The 19,794-nt window shown below is 35.1% G+C and overlaps 2 protein-coding genes across 2 annotated transcripts in view; one reads left to right on the forward strand and one right to left on the reverse strand.

Moving 5' to 3' along the window:
* Positions 1 to 16,903, reverse strand: part of LOC103253707 (DNA topoisomerase 2-binding protein 1-A-like) — an 18,548-nt gene extending 1,645 nt beyond the window's left edge. Inside the window, exons 1-4 of the mRNA XM_008051953.2 lie at positions 16,654 to 16,903; positions 7,498 to 7,611; positions 7,251 to 7,326; positions 5,864 to 6,104 (exon numbers count right to left, since the gene is read on the reverse strand). Of these exons, the coding sequence (XP_008050144.2) occupies positions 5,864 to 6,104; positions 7,251 to 7,326; positions 7,498 to 7,611; positions 16,654 to 16,734 (512 nt within the window). The 5' untranslated portion in view covers positions 16,735 to 16,903. The remainder of the gene's footprint in view (positions 1 to 5,863; positions 6,105 to 7,250; positions 7,327 to 7,497; positions 7,612 to 16,653) is intronic.
* KIAA0825 (KIAA0825 ortholog) overlaps positions 16,830 to 19,794 on the forward strand; it is a 71,950-nt gene continuing 68,985 nt past the window's right edge. Inside the window, exon 1 of the mRNA XM_008051952.2 lies at positions 16,830 to 16,934. The gene's annotated coding sequence lies outside the window, so the exon portion shown is untranslated. The remainder of the gene's footprint in view (positions 16,935 to 19,794) is intronic.

Raw genomic sequence — 19,794 nt, forward strand, 5'->3', positions numbered from 1 at the left:
ATGTATATAAGCAATCGCCTAACAATAAAATTTTGAGGCTTGATCAGAACACTGTCTTGCCTCCATTCTGCGTGTCTCCTGTCTCTTTCTCTCTCTTGGTCTCTCTCTCTCTCTTTTCACCAGCAGCAGGTAGTCCTCCTCGTGCCCACGTTTTACTTGTCCCGCTGGTCGGGACACATAAAAAACTATCAAAAATCAATGACAAAGAAACCTGAAAGCAGCAAGAAATAAGTATACATTACATACAAGAGTCTAAATGGAGCTATCAGTGGATGTCTCAATAGAAATCATGCAGGCCAGGAAAGAGTGGAATGATATACTCAAAATACTGAAGAAAAAAATCCTGCCAACCCAGAATACTTTACTGGCTAACCTATACTTCAGAAATGAGGGAGAAATAATAATTTTTCTAGAAAAAAACAAACAGCAAAGGGAGATTACGATCAGTAGGCTTGCCTTATGGGAATTACTAAAGGGAATTCTTTAAGCTGTATCAAAAGTTCATGAATCAAAAAAATATTTAAAAGTGCAAATTTTTAAAAAATGCTAACAGTCATATTCAGAATAATCTACTGAAATAGTTGTGCAATAACCAATTTTATCTCTTGTTCAGTGGTTAACAGATGAATCTATTAAAAATAATTGTCATAGGATAGAAATTACAAAATGATATAAGTTCTGCTATCAAAAACAAAATGAGAGAGGGAAAGTAAAAGTGTAGAGTTGTTATATGCAATCAGTTATTGGCTTGAGATAGACAGTTATAAGAATATGTTTTATATAAGCTTCATGGCAAACATAAAAGAAAATCTATAGTAGATGGACAAAATATAGCTAGAAAATAATGAAAACAAACCACTACAGAAAACTATCAAACCACAATGAAAGACTGCAACAAAGAAAGTAGATACAAATCAACCAGAAAAGGAATTACATAATAGCAGCAGTAAATCCTTACCCAATGATAATTACTCTGAATGAAAATGGATTAAATTATCCAATCAAAAGACAAAGACTAGTCCACTACAATAAAAAAAAAATTCAACTATATCCTGCTTACAGGAGACCAGTCTCACTTTAAAGGACACATGCAATGAAAATGAAGAGATGAAAAAAGATATTCTATGTAAATAAAAATCAAAGACTACAGGGCAAGCTATACTTTTATCAGACAAAATAGATTTCCAGTCAAAAACTGTAAACATAAGACCTGAAATTGTAAACCTACCTAAAGGAAACACAGGGGAAAAGCTATAGGACAGTGGTCTGGGAAATGATTTTTTTTTAGATTTGACTCCAAAAGCTTAGGCAACAAATATAAAAATTGAAAAGTGAGATTACATCAAACTGAAAAGTTTCTGCACAGCAAGGGAAGCAACAGAGTAAAGAGACAACCTATAGAATTGAATGTAATATGTGCACACTATACATTTGATAAAAGGGATTTAACTTCCAAGATATGTGTATATATATATATATATATATATATATATACATACATAACTCAAAAAACAAAACAAAAAAATCATCTCAATAGCAAGAAAACATCCTGATTTAAAAAATGGGCAAAAAACCTGAATAAAAAAATATTTCTCATACAAATGACCATCAGATAAATTTTTAAAATACTTATTATAATTGTTAGGGAAGTGAAAATTAAATCTCACATCTGTCAGAACGGCTATTACTGAAAAGATGAAGATGATGAAAGATTAGTATGAGAGAGGATGTGGAGAAAAGACAACCGTAACACATTGTTGTTGGCAACATAAGCTAGTACAGCTAATAGGGAAAACAGTACAAATGCTCCTCAAAAAACCAAAAAGAGTTACCCTATGATTCAGTAATCCCACTTCTGGGGTATATATCTAAAGGGTTTGAAATCATTATGCTAAAGAGATATCTAAACTCTGATTTTTATTGTGGCATTATTCATAACAGCCAAGTTATGAAATAACCCTAAGTATGAATCAATCAATCAGTAAAGAAGTGGTATGTATACAAAAAGGAATACTATTTAGTCTTTAAAAAGAAGACATTTATGTCATTTGTGACAATATGGATGAATCTGGAGGAAATTATGGGAGGTGAAATAATCCAGGCAGAGAAAGAAAAACACTGTGTGTTTTCACCTACATGTGAAAATCTAAACAAATGTAGATTTGTGGAATCTTAAAAAATCAAGCACAAAGAAGTAGAAAGCAGAATAGTGGTCACTAAAGGATTGGAGAGTGAGGAGAATGGGGAGATGTTGGTCAAAGAGTATGATTTTTCAGTTACCCAGGAGGAATAAACACTAAGTATTTGAGGTAATAAAAAAAATAAACAAAAATAACTAAAATCAGGGCCATTAAAACACACATGCAACTGAAAACATAGCTTAAAAATAAATAAAGCAAAGACTGATAAAATTAAAGGAGCAATGAGAAATCCAAAATTATAGTTAGAAAATTAAGACCTACTCTATCAGTTACTGGTGGAATAATACACAGAAAAACAGCAAGGAAAAGAATAGTTCACAACATTAATTGACAAGTATAATCAACTCAGCAACAGTGGAAGACATATTTTCAAGTACACATGGAAAATCCACCCAGATAGACCATATTACATTCTAGGTCATAAAATAAATTTTAATAAGTTGAAAAGGACTAAAATCACACAAAATATGCTCTCTGATCTAGGTAAACTAGTAGATATCAGTAGCAGAATATGTGAAAAACCATAAAAAGTTTGGGGATTAAACAATAACCATGTAAATAACCAATGTGTCAAAGAAGAAATCAAAATGGAAATTTTAAAATATTCTGAAATAAATAAAAATGCAAACAAATACAAATTTGTGGGATGCAGATAAAGCAGTGCTTAAGAGCAGTTAATAGAAAGAAGAAAAGTCTAATATTAATGATCCAAACTTACATCTTAAGGAGTTAAAAACAAAGCAAATTAAGCACAATGAAGGAAGAAAGAAAATAATAAAACCAGTGCAGCAGTCAATAAAATAACAAATAGACAACAGAGAAAATTAATAAAACTAAAACGAGTATTTAAACTTCAATTTCCAGCTGTTCTTTGCTACATAAAAGAACATAATTAATGTTTATATAGTGATCTGTTACCTTGTAGTCTTACACTAGCTCTAGTATCTTTTTGGTTAATTTTTTAATATACAGCCAGGTCTTTTGAAAATAAAGATAGCTATTTTTATTTCTTCCCCATTTTATGCCTCTTTCTTTCTGGGGGAAGTGAGGGAGGGAGGTTATTGTAAATGGCTAGTACATCTTAGTAAAACGATAAGTAGAAATCATGAGATAAGTAGAAATAATGAGTCAGCATTCTTGCCTTGTTTTCAATCATGGGGGGAAATCTTTCAATATTAAATATGAAATTAAGTTCAGATATTGGCATAAATGTCATTTATTAGATTTAGGACACAAAAATCCTTAACAGAATATTTTCAAATAGAATCAGTAAAATATTAAAAATAGATAATACACCATGAATAAGTTTATCTCAAGAATACAAGTTTGGTTTAACATATAAGAATCAATGAATATAATTCAGCATATTAACAGAATACAGGAGAAAAGTCAATTATCTTTACAGATGCAGATAAGAACTTTCAGAGCATCCATTGATAATAGCATCCCAAATAGTACCTAGGAATAAATTTAGCAAAATATGTGCAAGTTTTATACAATTAAAACTATAAAACATTAGTGACAGAAATCAAAGAACAACCAGAGAGATATAGAGTCCACTGGTAGGAAGACTCACTATTGTTCAAATATCACTTCTCCCCAGTTTGACTTACAGATAAAATAAAATCTCAATCAAAATCCCAGCTTGCATTTTTACAGAAATTGATAAGCTGACTTTAAAATGTATATGGAAATACAGAAGTTCCAGAATCACTAAAAGAATTTTGAAAAAAACTAAGGATCTGATAGCAAAACTCACTATAAACAGTAGTCAGGCTGGGTACGATGACTCATGTTTGTAATCTCATACTTTGGGAGGTGGAAATGAGAAAGGACTGCCTTAGCCTAGGAGTTTGAGAGTAGCCTGGACAACATAGCTAGACTTCATCTCTACAAAAAAATTTTTAAAAAATTAGCTGGGCATACTTGGAAGGCTGAGGTGGAAGGATCGCCTGAGTCCAGCAAGTAGAGGCTGTGGTAGCCAATGCACTCCAGCCTGGGCAACAGAATGAGACTTCAACTCAAAAAAAAAAAAAGTTTCTCTAAGACATTTAGACTCCTAATCTAAAAGGTTTATTTTTGTTGAAAAGTCCTATATATCTTAATTTTGCTAGCTGCATCACTTGTAAGTGTCTAACCTAGTCAGAAATATCACTTCTACTTCATTTTTGGGGTTTTCCAGGTATGGAAGAGTCACAGTCTCCCTTCATGTGGAAAAGAGCCATTAATAAATGGCAAACAGCCCAAATAAAACCATTTTATTGTGCTCAAGTATTATGTTCAAGGTTTCAGGAGTTTCTGTCAGTAACTCTTTTTTTCTCCTTTTTGTGATTCTATTAAGAAAGAAAATTTGGAGGCCAGGCACAGCACTGTAATCCCAGCACTTTGGGAGGCCAAGGCAAGAGGACTGCCTAAGCCCAGGAGTTTGAGACTAGCCTGAGCAAGATAGCGAGACCTCCTCTCTACAGTAAATAAAAAAATTAACTGGATATAGTGGTGCACGCCTGTCCTTCCAGATTTGAAAGGTTGAGGCTGAAGGATGGACTGAGCCCATAAATTGAGGCTGCAGTAGCTGTGATCATGCCACTGCACTCCAGCCTGGATGACAGAGTGAGACTCTGACTCAAAAAAAAAAAAGATACAGTAATCAAAACAGTATGGTGGTAGTGGTAAAAGGTAGACTTAGAGATCACTGGAACAAAACTGAAAACCCAGAATAGACCACACAAAGATGATCAATTGAGTTTTAACAACTGTGCCAAAATAACTGCACTGCAACTGAAACACTCACTGCAAATGGGAACATAATATGGTACTACTCTGAAAAACAGTCTGGCATTTTTTAATACTGTAAAACACAATTGCCACCTAACCTAGCAATTTCATTCCTAGATATTTCCCAAAAGAAATGAAAACATGTCTATATGAATACTTATACAAAAATACTCACTGCAGCTTAATCCATATTAGCAAAGACAACATCCCAAATGTTCACCATTATGCAAATAAACAAACAGACTGTAATATAGACATAGAGTGAAATCGCACTCAGCAACAAAAAGGAATGAACTGCTAACATACAACACGGATGAAACTCAAAAATACTGTGCTAGGCAAATGAAGGTACTTTAAAAGAATATATTCACTATGATCATGTTTATATGAACCTCTAAAAAAAGACAAATCTAGCCTATAGTGATAAAAAAAAAAAACAGTGGTTGTCTTGTATTGTTAGTACCAAATTAAATGTTCAAAGACACAAGGGAACATTAAAGGATGATGTAATTATTACACATTTTGATTATAGCAAGGGTACATGACCTTAAAAATTATCCAAACTCACCACAGCACTACATAAATTCAGAACAAAGTCGTTCTGATAATGTAATGCTTTTACTACCAAAAACCTAAAAGCTCTTCTAAACTAAAATAAAAAATCTCATAATTAGTTTTCTTTTTAATTTTGCTTCAGTTGACAAAACAAATGGAGTTCTTTCTATAAGAGACACATAACAGATGAATAGAATGGCTTGTGTATCAGATCAGATAAATCACTCTGGCTCATTTGGACTCAATAAGTGCAAAAAAATACAAAAAGCATTTGTGTAGATCAAAACTGTTCTCTCATTCATTGCTTTAGCTTTTATGTAATGCCATCCTACCTTATAAGAGAATCACTTCGCTTATCAGCTCTAACAAGGAGGACAACTTTCCATCTGTGGAAGGCTCCTGGAGCACCAGTACGTTTCAGTTCTTCACGCCATCTCTTAGGTGCAGATTGCATTTGAGGTGAATAATGGGAGTCCTTTTCAATTTTATATCCCCATTCATAAGTTGTTTCATCAAGCCATCTGCCGCTTTTGGCACTATGAATTATGTAGTCCTTTGTTAGTACCCACTTTCCTAGAAAGCAAATGAATCGTCAGTCACAAAATAATTTTGATTCTGATAAATGATAAACAACAAAGATCAAATATTATATAAAAGCCAATCTTTTTAAATGAGACTTTTAAGTCTCATGCTTAAGTTATATGTCAATATTATCTTTGACCTACATTTTTTCAAGAATTTTTGATAGTGAGAGGCTTACGTCACTGAACATTGTATATATTCCTTTCATGACAAAAAACTCCAAATGTTACTAAATAAAACATAAATCTAAGATCTTAAAATCCAAAATAAAATGTGGCATTACTTGAATTATTAGTATTATTATTCACTATTTTAGGTCAGATTTAACTTTTCTTCTTATGCTACAACTTTTCCAATAACGTCCACAGCACTATTGTATGCTGTAAAACAAATTTTATTGAGTTAGAGCATTTTTCAGGGCCTTTAATAATGGTTTCTATATCTGGGCATCAATGATCTTTTTAAACAGCATGGACAATGTAAGTTTCTATTTGTGAAGTTAATAATGACTCCATGTGTTTTTCTGGTAAGTTAATCTAAAAAAATGTGAGAATTCACCTGAGTTACATATACTTACCTTTTTCTTCCTTTTTTTTTTTTTAAAAAAAAAACCAATAAATAAAATAATGATACAGAAAGTGACAGGAATATCAATAGTGATAAAGCTATCAAGGAGAAGAATAAGTCCAAATTTGGGCTTACAGAATTTAATCTCCTAGAAAAATGAAACAGCACAACCACTGCTTTATAACACAAATAGAAGTGAAGCAGTAGAGAAAACAAAAACACTATTTCCAATGACAGATCAAAGAAAATAAACTTGAGTGAGAACAGATGAGGTTCCAACAAGAGCTTAAGTTTTTGACATCTTGGGCCAGTCTTGTTAAAGCAGTTTTTCTTAAATAAAGCATTTATACTAAAACTTTAGTGAAAAAAATATTTCTGCCTATTTAATACATTTTTCACGAGCTACAGAATTCTACTCAGATAATAAAGAAAAAATATATCAAACAAATATTTTCAGAAAAAAATACATGTATGTTTGACATAGGAAATATGCTACCTTCCCAGAGACTAAGATACTTTTCCTTTAACAAGATTTTTTTTTTAAAGGATAGAGGAAGGCAGTTAACTTACCTGCTGCACAAGCTGCTAAAAATTTTTCACTCTTACATAGGCGTTCAGCTATAAGATGTGTACAGTTTTTATATTTCTGGAGAGAAAAATCCACATAAATTTTACTAAGGTAAGATTTCCTTTACAACGTATTCTTTTTATTCTGACAATATTGGGGGACATTTTTATCATTCTTAGGTCATTATTTTAATTCTAGTTATTATTCAACTACACACTGAATATTTTGAAAAGAAGTTTCTATACTCACCTCACTTTTAATAAACGTGCAATCTAATTTTAAAAGCAATTTGCCTAGGGCTTCCTTTTCCTCCATCTTAAATCCTGTTATCTGGATGATATGCTTTGGGCCATCATCTTCCATCTAACATATATACACACAATGAAAATAACATATGTTAAAGATATTAATCACAGGGTGACATTATTATTTCTTCTTAACTACGATGTTAAAAATAAAAACTAAAACCATTAAACACAAAATGAATTAAACTTGTAAGGATTCATTGTCAATACAAATGCTAAAATTACTTAAAAACAATACATATTATTAATAATAACATAGTACTAGCTTGATTCTACAAGTACTATTGTTTGCTAAGAGCTTTTGAAATAAGTACATTTGTGAACAATGAAACACTCCAATTTTAAACTCATTTTTAAAGTGTCTGTCTGCAGATGATATTAAAGGATATGTATCAGTCACTGGAGAAGTTAGTAGAATTCATGGTCCCACAGCATTTATATCCAATAATTTAGTACAATAAGTACACATAATGATCCTAGATTACTATTCCCAATCTACATTTCTTAACTTTGCTATATATATGTTAATTTCAGCACTTACAAAGTAGGCTGAACTGCATGGTTTTTAATCTAAGTTTATTTTCATAGGGATCTTAATTCATATTTAAATGCAATTCACAAAGTACTTTGTGTTTGGGGGTATATAACTTACAGTGTTTCTAATTAGAATACAATTTTGTTTGTTTACATGAGGTTCAACTGTAGAACAAGGTAACATCTTAGAGAAAAACTCTTTCCCTTTACAGACAAGGAAAGCAATGGGGGTAATTTTTTATTTCTCTAACAATTTTGTCAGCAAAGCTGTGGATTAATATTTAATTAAAGCTATAGGCAGAACAACAGCAGTAGCTATTTTCAACAACCAAAGAAACACTGGCATCTTTTAACACAGAAGTAAACTTCAAAAACAGTAAATATTTGAAACTAAGACTAATAGCATACAACTGGTGATAAGAAATGCTCTTTATAAAAATTCTTTTTTCAAAGACTAAAATATACACCACATACTTAAATATGTGAATGTATTTGTTAATATAACTACATTCATTTTAGAGTAAAAATTGAAAAGAGTCTCATTATAAACAATTTAAAGCATTACTCAGGAGTGAACTTTTACTTCCCTTGCTAGAGTTTCTAAGAGGAAGAACTTCAACTAGAGTAATAAATAGTACTCCTGGTTTCTCTCTCTTCCCTTCATCCCCATAACCAACCCCCTCCCAAGTTGTCCTTGAGACAAATGAACGGGTATGCTCTGCTCAACAAGTCGACCTGCACTTATTGTGTGGGTAAGTTAACTCAGAGATTATTAAATAAGCACACTGATGTTGCAAATCAAAGCCATCTGCTTCAAAACAATTTTTAATCAGTAAAAAGCTGATATTTTGACCTCAATATATCTGATTTTTATATTTTTCAGCTGGTTCTCAAAGAGGCAAAGGGGATAATATATTAACCCTCTAAAGTATTAAAATTCAAATATAGAACATAAGAAGCCTTTAAGAATAAGGCTCTTCAGTGAAACAAATGCTTAAAGAGTTACAAAAATTTGATCTCATAAGTATAAAATTATATAGTGTGCATAAGAGGGGATTGTCGCTTATGAAAAATTAATTGTATATGTAAAATACTATCATCAGTAAATAAAATGAAAGTAGCTACTTATATAAGAAACTCTTAGCCGGGCTCGGTGGCTCAGCCTGTAATCCCGTGCTTTGGGAGGCTGAGGTGAGTGGATTGCCTGAGCCCGCGGGTTCGAGATCCGCCTGGGCAGCGAGACCTCATCTCTACAATAAATAAAAAAATCAGCCGGGCGTGGTAGCGTGCGCCTGTAATTCCGGCTACTTGGAAGGCTGAGGCGGAAGGATCCCTGGAGCCCAGCAGGTCGAGGCTGCGGTGGCCAGGAGCAGCCACTGCACTCCAGTCTGGGCAACAGAGTGATACTCCAACTCAAAAAAAAAAAAAAAAAGGAACTCTTTACTGTATAAATTATTCAATGTTTTAAGCCATTTACATCAGCTAAATAACATAGCTTGAGTGTTAATACCCATTAATACAGATGTTATAAATAATAATTTATTTAATAAATTAAAATAATTAAATAAATTAATAAAAATGTCATGAGACATAATCTGTTGCTAGAAATAATAATGATTTAGTATGATGCAGAACATATATAAATACATACAATAAAGCCATGTGTATTATAAAAAACATGATGCTGCCAGGTGTGGTGGCTTATGCTTGTGATCCTAGCACTTTGGGAGGCTGAGGAGAGAGGATTGCTTGAGCCAAAGAGTTTGAGAATAGCCTAGGAAACATAGTGAGGCCTCGTCTCTACAAATAATCAAAACATTAGCTGGGTATGGTGGCACATGGCTGTAGTCCCAGCTATTAGAAGGCTGAGGCAGAAGGATCATGAGTCTAGAAAGGAGATCAAAGCTGAGGTGAGCCTTGATCCTGCCACTGTACTCTAGCCTCGGAAACAGAGTGAGATTCTAACTTAAAAAAAAAAAGAACCATGTCCATAACTAGGGAGAAATGTTGCACTCATTATTTCTAGGGAATTATTTTAAAATATCCTTTAAGCAATTCCTTTAGAAAATGACAGATCTTTTCAGAAATACTAGTCAAGTGCAATTCAGTTTATCTCTGAATATCACCTTAGTTTTTATAGTTCTCAAAAGCCACTATTATCAGGAATATAAGTGTTTTAAACATTTATACTTTCCCTACCACTTGTATTCTACTTATATATTTAAGAGTTCCAAAAGCTATTTAGTAGGCTACTTCAAGAAATGTTGCCAAAGAAAAAGTTTGAGTGATTTTAAAAAACCTAACATCTTGCCTACTTGGTTATTCTAAGATACTGATAGATAAAAACTAATGTTAAATAGTCTGAGTATACAGAAAGCAATGAAAAATTAAAAATTGCTGTAACACTATCTCTCAAATTTTATTATTCTGCTTGCTGAGAATTAAATGTTATGTAGAAATACAAGGAAAAAGTCTATCATACTACGTTCATCTTTTCAGATTAAGCTAATAATAGCTATTTTGTAATTTGAATATTTATTAACAAGCTAACATTTTAACATATTTTGGTTTCATGTATAAATTATTAAATTATTTGGATTAACTGGAGTTCATATATAAAGCAAAGTTTTCATCTTAAACCACTGTCTTTATAACGATATAAAAATGATGAAAATAATCCACGCTGTACATTTAACATTTTCTATCAAATCAAGAGCCCACAGTATAAAATGACAATAAGATGAACTGTGTATAATAGTAGAAATCAGGAAAGCCTTTTTAAAGCAATTTCTTTCCTTTGAAAATGATTAAATATGAAACTGAAATCAAACATGCCGAGGAAAGGGAAGAAACAAATGTGAAAAAAAATAAGACATCTTGATTCAAGCATTATGCAAATACAGATCTGTTTAAAAACAAATCAGAATACAGGACATTTATTCACAAGTTTATCAGAAAAACTGGGCTATTAGCTAAACTTTCACAGAATTGTGAATCCCAGTGATGGCACAAAACAACCAGCATAGTTTTATAATAGCTTTCTATGATAAAATGTTCTACTTGAAGCAACAGAATTTACAATACATTTAGCAATGCTTTTTATGACTTAAGCCCACAGATCCAATTCATACAGTTACACGGGAAAACTGAAACCTATGTATGCAGGAATAGACATAGACATGTACACATATATTGATAGATTTATTTATCTTTTTCAAAGTCATGGTTTGCAGATTCTTCCTGACCCTGCAAGATTTAGACAATAAACAATAGCTTGATATGCGAATGAGACCAAAGAAAGTACTATAAAACCTGTTTTAGGACATATCAAAAACCCAGATAATTAAAAATTCTTTAAAAATATGGTCAAGTTTTGTATAGGTGATATGTTATGGGGTATAAAGGATCAAGAGCTAACTTCTAGAAGTCTTTCAGCACAAGAGAGCAAATATGCCACAATGTAATTTTATCAATAGTATTCCTAGGAAAATTATAGATCGTTCTAAAACGTATAGGGGGCATTCCCCGAAGCATCCACACAAAAGATATTATACAAACACAAAAAAAGGGAGGAAAAAAGCAAAAAAGAGCACTTCTTTTGACAGTTACTGCAAAAAATTAAAAATTATACTGCATTCTTAGTTCTAAGAAAATGTTCTTTTGTAGTAATATTTTTAAACTTTTGCAGTAACTTAAAAAATTAATTACTTACCTTGAACCATATAATACAAATAAGGAGATAATGACTGTGAACAGAGCTGGCCTTTATGCATATAGCAAGCAACTGTCTCTGTGGTATGGACTTTCCCAAAATATCTCCCACATGGGCCCATCCCTGATGCCTGAAATTCCTTTGCAGTTGGTGCCAGTCAGAAATGCAAATAAACCCTATAGCACTCATCATCTTAATTGAGAACATTTTATTATAAACTAGCTTTTTAGGTCCTTTGAATTCTTTACAATATAACACATAACTAGCACATGTCTGAATACACATTACGTTGAAAACTGAACTCAAGAGAAAAGTAAAGGCAGGAATACAGACATGAATACAAAGGTCTGGTATGGGAGCCATGATGAAACAGCAGGGTACAAACCTTAAGAAAAGAAAGTGCCAAAGAGGCAACAATGCTTAAAGAGACTTTTATAGGATAATAAGAATAGACTTTTCCTACTCTGCATTACACTTTCTTTTACAACCAGTCTTACATACAAAAAGAACTTTGAGTCTATAAGGCAGCTTAGAAATAATTTGTATGTTATCATTAACTACAATGAATAAGGGACTCACTAAAAAAGCTTAGTTTATGTATTTATATTTAATAACTAAAGTTTTCCTCCCCCCCCAAAATCCTTAGTTTTGTCTTTTCATTTTAATTAACATATGCTAATTACAGAAAATTTGAAAAATACTTCAAATATACAGAAGACTAAAATCATCTCTAATTCCTTCAGCCTGGTGTTACAGTTAACATTTTTGGGGGGGAGGGAGTTGACTTTCAGGTTTTGCGTGAAAAAATATATATCACATATATATTACATAGTTCCATATCTTAATTTTTACGTAAAATTTGTCATAATCATTTTTCCATGCCACTTAATATTCTTTATGGTTTTAAGACCACTTGATGAAAACTAGTGCTTTCTCAATTTTCGTTATTTAAGTGAACTATTTTGATTTTAAACCTACTTCTACAACAAACTAAACAAAATCACTTGAAATTCTTCTGAAAAACATATACAAAGCACTGAATGCAATCAATATTGTTGGTTTGAATTAAGGAGTATAAGATTTTCATGATTTCTCTTATCTAAAACATTTAACTCATAAACGAAGAAATGCTAAAACTGAAAAGGGTGAAAGTGTCAGATTTGTTTTAATCAATATTGCAAAAGGTAGACATATGTCACAGTACTTAGCTGTGTGAATAAAATACTGTTTGGCTCTGAACACTATAACTTCAAGTGGAGTTTGGGAATTCTGGCTCCTCTAGGATTGGTAACCAAAGTAGGCCCTTGGTTTAATTTCATTCAGCTGCCCTTTGGAATTCGCTTTTTTTTTTTGAGTTGGAGTCTCACTCTGTTGCCCAGACTGGAGTGCAGTGGCCTCGACCTGCTGGGCTCCGACGATCCTTCCACCTCAGCCTTCCAAGTAGCTGGAACTACAGATGCACGCTACCACGCCCGGGTAATTTTCTTTTTTGATTTATTGTAGAGATAAGGTCTCGCCAAGTTGCCCAGGCGGGTCTTGAACCTTTTTTTTTTTTTTTTTTAAAGATACAATATCTATTTCCTGCCCCATCCTTCAAAGATAAATGTAGTATATACATATGCATATCGTGTGCACATATGTGTATTTGACAGACATCTCCAGTCACTGATGAGGGATATTTTTACTTCCATGGCATTATTTGGGAACAAAACAGTCCCTTTGATGGTAAATTTAGCAGTTGAGGGATGAAATGGAGAACTAGCAGCAAAGTAACTGAGGTGAGAAAGACATATGAGATTCCAATCTACTCAATATTGTATAAGGCACAGGCTGGACAGATGTTAGTTTAGGGACCAAGGGTTCCTTAAGGAATCAAGGTAGACACGAGGGACGAGGTTCAGAGAAAAAGAATTGAACAGTAGATACTGGTTAGCCACAGAGGATGAAAGTCAAACTTGTTTTGGTAACCGAAGAATTTTGTATTATTTCTTAGCAAGGAGGAACATAAGCCTAAGGTAGAACTAAGATTTAATTTTTATTGAGGACCTACTCTGGTCAATACACTTCTTGTATGTTAGCTCATTTCCTTCTTCACAACATAAGTGCTGTTAATTCTTATACAGATGAGGATATTGGGAAATCTCAGTGATTAAGAAACCAGCTCCAGTGATAAAGAAACACAGCTAGTATATGTTGAAACCAATAATCAAAGATAAGTCAGTTTCTGCAAAAACAATACGAACCTCACTTAAATTTCAGAATTTAGTCTAATACTTGTAATCACATTATAATTTTACAAAGCAGTCTATTTTCAGCTAGTACAAGAGAAAGATATATTACATGAAAAAAATCTATGACACCATGACAGTACCAGGGTAGGGAGAATCAGCAATATTACTGAAAATGCTTATACATAAATATTTTCAGAAAAATAACACCAATGTCTAAAAGTTTAAAGCATTTCTAAAGAGTGCCATTTTTTTTTCCTTACGGAAAAGACAAAGTTTTCATTATTTTTCTCTCAAAATGGATTTGGTAATCAATGAATCATTAGAGTAATTCATATGGGCTTTCATCAAAAATAATAATGTTCTTTAATTTCAAAGTCATTTGAACAGAAAATATACAGGTGAACTTAAAAGTTCCGAGTTTATTTTACTTTTAAGCAGCAATATGTTCTTACAAGGTGAGAAATAGTACATAGTACATTTCACAGAATGTTACTTTCTATTAGTATATCTTAAGAGTCAATTATAAGAATAACAGCAGGCCAAGGCTGCAGTGGCCGGGAGCGGCCACTGCACTCCAGTCTGGGCGACAGAGTGAGACTCCAACTCAAAAAAAAAAAAAAAGAATAACAACTAACGTTCAATTTTAGTTATATTTCTGAGAAAAAGAGTTATTCACTTTGTTTTGGTTTTATTTTCAAAGCCTACATGAAATTGTTGACTATACTTTAAAAAAATGTTTTGCTTTGGGCAGGGCACAGTGGTTTATGCCTGTAATCCCAGCACTTGAGGAGGGTGAGGTAGGCAGATTGCGTGGACACAGGAGTTCAAGACCAGCCTGGGCAACACAACAAAACCTTGACTCTACAAAACATTCAAAAAAATCAGCCGTGCATGGTGTCGCATGCCTGTAGTCCCAGTTACTCTGGAGGCTGAGGTGGAAGGATTGTCTGAGCCCAGGAGGTGAAGGCTACTGTTAGCAGTGCCACTGCACTCCAACCTGGGGGACAAAGACCCCAATTAAAAAAAGTTTTGCTTCAATGTTGAATACTGTATTTTAGGGTAATACGAACAAGACCCATATAATAAGGAAAATCCTAATTACAAAAGCCATACTGTCGGTTTTCTAAAAACCAATGACTTCAGACATCAGTGGAAATTGTGGTTGCCTCTTATGAAATCTTAAGAGTTCTAAATTTGGATTATGAAAAGTGATTACTCTTGATCACCTTTTCAAAGACTTTCACATGATCTACACTTTCTGCTTTAGAGAATCAAGAAACTGTTAGATAATGGAACTTTGCTTAAGTCAAGAAGGCATAAGAAAATGATCTACACTTTCTGCTTTAGAGAATCAAGAAACTGTTAGATAATGGAACTTTGCTTAAGTCAAGAAGGCATAAGAAAATCTGGATTTAGAAAGCAGATCTAACAGGGGCTTATTTGCATTAATAAAGGTTAATTGTCTTTACAATTTATTTGAGCATTCAAGTATTTGGACATCCTCATTCCTCTAAATTAAGGATAGTCTGAGTAAACTTAGAAATAACCGAATTTACCCCTTATATAAATTCACCTCAAACTATCAACTTATGTATTGAACTTGCAATATTCAGGTTAGTCAAACTCTCTAACAACGAATACATCTTTCACATCAACAGACATTTCTAGGAACTGAGGCACAACGGAATAACATAAACCAACAAGTCCACAAAGTGCACTGTCTGTCACTTACACTGCAACTTCAGTTTAAATGTTCATTCTCAAGTGTCTCAACGAAAGATATTGTTTTTTCTTTTTGTATGGTACAGTCATTCGCTAAGAGCTTGGCGCCTCCAAAATTAAGCTCCATTTAACTCCTGAGTCAAACACTGACATGGAGTATCCGAGGCGGATCAACTTTTTGTCAATATTTAATCAGAGGCTCTGGAAGCGGAAGAAATCTCAGGATAACCACTTAGTCCTGTTCTCAGCCTTCAGGCAGCTGAGATTTAATCCCTAGGAACAAAGACCCTCCTCCCCTTAGGGAAATGTGTGAGTACGTTAGTGTTTAAAGGCCTATAGTGGCCACAGAGGCAGGCACTTCCGTTTGGGTGAATTAAAAAAAATTCTAGTAGGGAGTCGAGAGTGACACAATGTTCCTCGTCACGGGAAGGTGGACTGGGGGATCCCAGCCACCTTCGCTGACGCCAACTCGTGGAAAGCAGCCAAGAATCTAGGATCGGGGCGAGGCGTCCCAGGCGGCTCTATGGAAACGAGAGACGCGGGTGGCCTAGCGCCTACCAGGCGGGGCGCCGAGCCGCGGAGCTGCGCAGGCGGAAGCCAGGGGAAGAGGCTCAGCTGGCACTGCAGAGGCGCTCGGCCGCCGTCCCCGCGGCGGCGCGGGCGAGCGGGCGGGGGTCTGCGGCCATAGGCCCCCAACTCGGGCTCCGAGCGCGGCGAGTCCGGGTCGTAGAGACGAACCGCGGCTGCTGAGAGCTCGAGACCCGGGCGCCGTGGCCGCTCACCCCGGCCCCTTCCCAGCCTCACAGCCGGGGAAGGCAGCAACTTCGTGGGCACGGCCCGGGGAAGAAACATCCCTCACGGAGTCAGGGTACACCGTGTCTTCCGAGCTGAGCCACTTTACCTTCCCGACCGGAGTGTCTGGGCTGCTTCCCTCGGGCGGCGGCGGCGGCGGCAGCGACAGGGGCGACGACTGCCGCGGCATCACTCGCTGCTTCACTAATCCGGGCTCTGGGAAATAATTTCCCGCCGCGCGCTCGACGGCCCCGGAAGCGATAGTACTACTTCCGGGTGGTTGTCAGTGACGCTCCGTAGTCGTCGCCAGGGTGGTCTGAGGGAGAGCCGAGCTTGACTTTGGCCGGCGGGTCACGCTCCTCTAGGATCAGCGCCGGAGGTGGAAGACTGGTAAGTGATTTTCCTGGGTTGTCCCCTGGGCCTGAGGTTTGCGGCCGGCCGGGGATCCATGCAGCATCTTGGCCTGACTGAAAAGTGGCCGAGTGTTGAACCAGGAGTCCCCATGCAGCCTCGTGGTGCTTGACCCTCTGCGACTGCGGAAGGCCCCTGGCATCCCGGTTTCCCGTCTTCTCCACTCGCAGTGTCTGTTTCCAAGTTGGAACTCGACTTCGGGTCCCCGGGTGTTCCTGGACGAGGCCGAAGACACCGAGTACCTCCACTCAGCTTAGAGCCGAGTCTTTCTGCCAATGATCACGGAATGCCCTTACTATCTCTTATTGGCAGGGTTTGGTCACTCGATTCCCTTTCCTGGGTACCTCTTCCGTAGTTCTTGGATGCCTTGCCTGGGAGACAGGCAGTCGGCCGAAGAGGATACCTTTTACAAGCATATGGGAAGTAAAAGGGGTCGTTTCTGATTTCGAATTTATTGAACATTCCCGCTGCAGTTTGAGTTGAGTGAGAAGAATGGTCTTTGATTTCTTGACTGTTATGAACTAACGAGATAGGAGAGAACAAGCTTATCATTTCATGCATGGACTTTAGATGCACGTTTTGCATTCTGGAAACCAATGAGCAGTAAGTAGGCGTGCTTTCAGAAAGCAGTGCTTGTCTTCTGCTCTAGGCTTCGTTGATAATGAAGGATTCAGGAGAATTTTGGATGGAGGTCTGACGTAGCCCGAATAATTTTAAAGAAAAATTGCTTTCGACAAGGATAATGTGAGGAAAGGTGCTCATTTATTTGAATATTTGAAAGATGTGATGTGGTGATCTTAGTGACTTCTCTTTCTTGAGAACTACAGTTTCTTCAGGTAAGTAGTTTTCACTCAACACTTTATACTTAATCACCTTTTTTTCTCCATAAGAGGCAGCTGATTGATTTTTTTTCAAAACAGCCAGTTCAAGAAAGAAATCTAGGTATTACTGCATTTTTCTTGATGAGTATGATCCTGTAAAGAAAAATGCAGTATATTAAACTAAAGGCCCCTGGTGCATCAGGCAAGAGTCTTGTTTACTGTTTTGAGAGTAATGTAATTGTATTTAGGATAGCACATTGATCTGCTGACCTCCTTGTTAGTTAATAATTAAACAAATTTATAATCTCCCCATTATTCTCCTTTTGCCATTTTATTAAATCTTCAGTTTTTTTCTTTATTTCTCTAGTTGAAAGTATTGTAAATTATTTCAGGGAAATAATGTATTTTTTCTATAAAGCAACTAGCTTTTAGATAGTGTTTTATTAATCACTGTAGTGTTTTATTAATCACTGTTCAATTTGTGATTTCTCCATTCAAATTAATGTGGCCAACCACTAATAGCCACCACAAGTAGCTACTGTCTGCCAGGCACTTAACATTTATTATTTTAATTAATACTCAACAAAAAAGAAAATCATATTACCGCTATCTTGCAAACACACTGAAACGTAGAGGTTATGATTTCCCACAAATTGTACAATTAAATGGCACAACTGAGATTTGAATCTGGTCTACCTGACTAAATTTTGACTCTTTTTACTGTGCTCTATACTTCTCATAAGAATATAACATAACAGAATCATTGTTTTCATTCTCAGGCAAAACTAGACAGATAGTATGTACCATTTAGAAGTCAAATGGCTAGCAAAACTTGAGGATAAAGGGATTTAAGGAATATGTTCATTACTATAAGGTAATTTTGACACATGAATAATAGTTTCTTTGCTGCCTTGATCATTGAGCAGTTTTAACATCCTAATTCAAGCAAGTGTCTGTACATTGGCATACTTGGGAAAAATACAGGAGATCTAGAGACCATCAGCATATTGATCTCTAAGTTCAGGATATCAGCTTGCTGACTATCTCTTTAGGCAGCTTTTCACGTGTATTTGTGTGTGTGTGTGTGTGTGTGTGTGTGTGTGTGTGTGTAGAGAAAGAATGAAGAAATGAGCTCAAGTTTATAAAACTGAACTTTGTAGTGCTTTGTAATGAATAATTATTTATTGATTATTAGCAAACCTGTTCTGTTCCATGTAACCTGCTCATGTAACCCTCAGACAGATGGTAATTATCACGTTTTCAGGGAATATGCTTAATTAAACCTGCCCATTTCAATACCCTATTTTATGTAGAGAAATAGAAAATAGTCTAATTGTCAGGGAATTTACTAAAATCTAGTTGAAATGACCAAACTAGAAATGACATAGAAATAAATTCCAAAGAATATCCCATTTTACAGAAAGACACAACCTAGCCTCAGATACTGATGTTTATTTGATTATGTTGCATTGACTTATCTGTGTAAAAGATATTTGCTTTGCATATCCCATAGCCAAGATCTCAGGACTTTTTCTTTCTGTTAAATTTAAGTGCTTTTGAAGGTTGAAATTATATCTGTTTTATTCATCACCTCATACCCAGCATCTAGCACTGTGCCTGACATGTAATAGGAACTCAGCAAACATTTTTTGAATGTTTTAAAATGTTATTTATCCACAAAGAAGTATTTGTACATGTATTTTTTTTAAAAAGGACTTGCCACATAAATACATAAATGCTTATTTATTGTTACTTGCCTTGATCCTGAAATGTCCACAGTCATCTGTAAAAGGCACAGTGGTATTCTGCAAAGAAGACTTAATTGTGAGATAGCAGATGACGGAATACCTAATACTTATTTTGTGCTTACTCTCTACTTTGCAGTGTTAAATTAATCCTCACAGCACTATGGGGTAAGTATTATCCTCCTTTCGTGGATGGGAAAACCAAGGCAAAGATAAGCTTTGTAAATTGTCCCAGTTTGTACACAGTTATGAAGTACCAGAGTTGTGATTTGA

Source organism: Carlito syrichta, unplaced genomic scaffold, assembly GCF_000164805.1.
Source record: "Carlito syrichta isolate Samal-C Ts95f unplaced genomic scaffold, Tarsius_syrichta-2.0.1 Scaffold247153, whole genome shotgun sequence".
Lineage (NCBI taxonomy): Eukaryota > Metazoa > Chordata > Mammalia > Primates > Tarsiidae > Carlito > Carlito syrichta.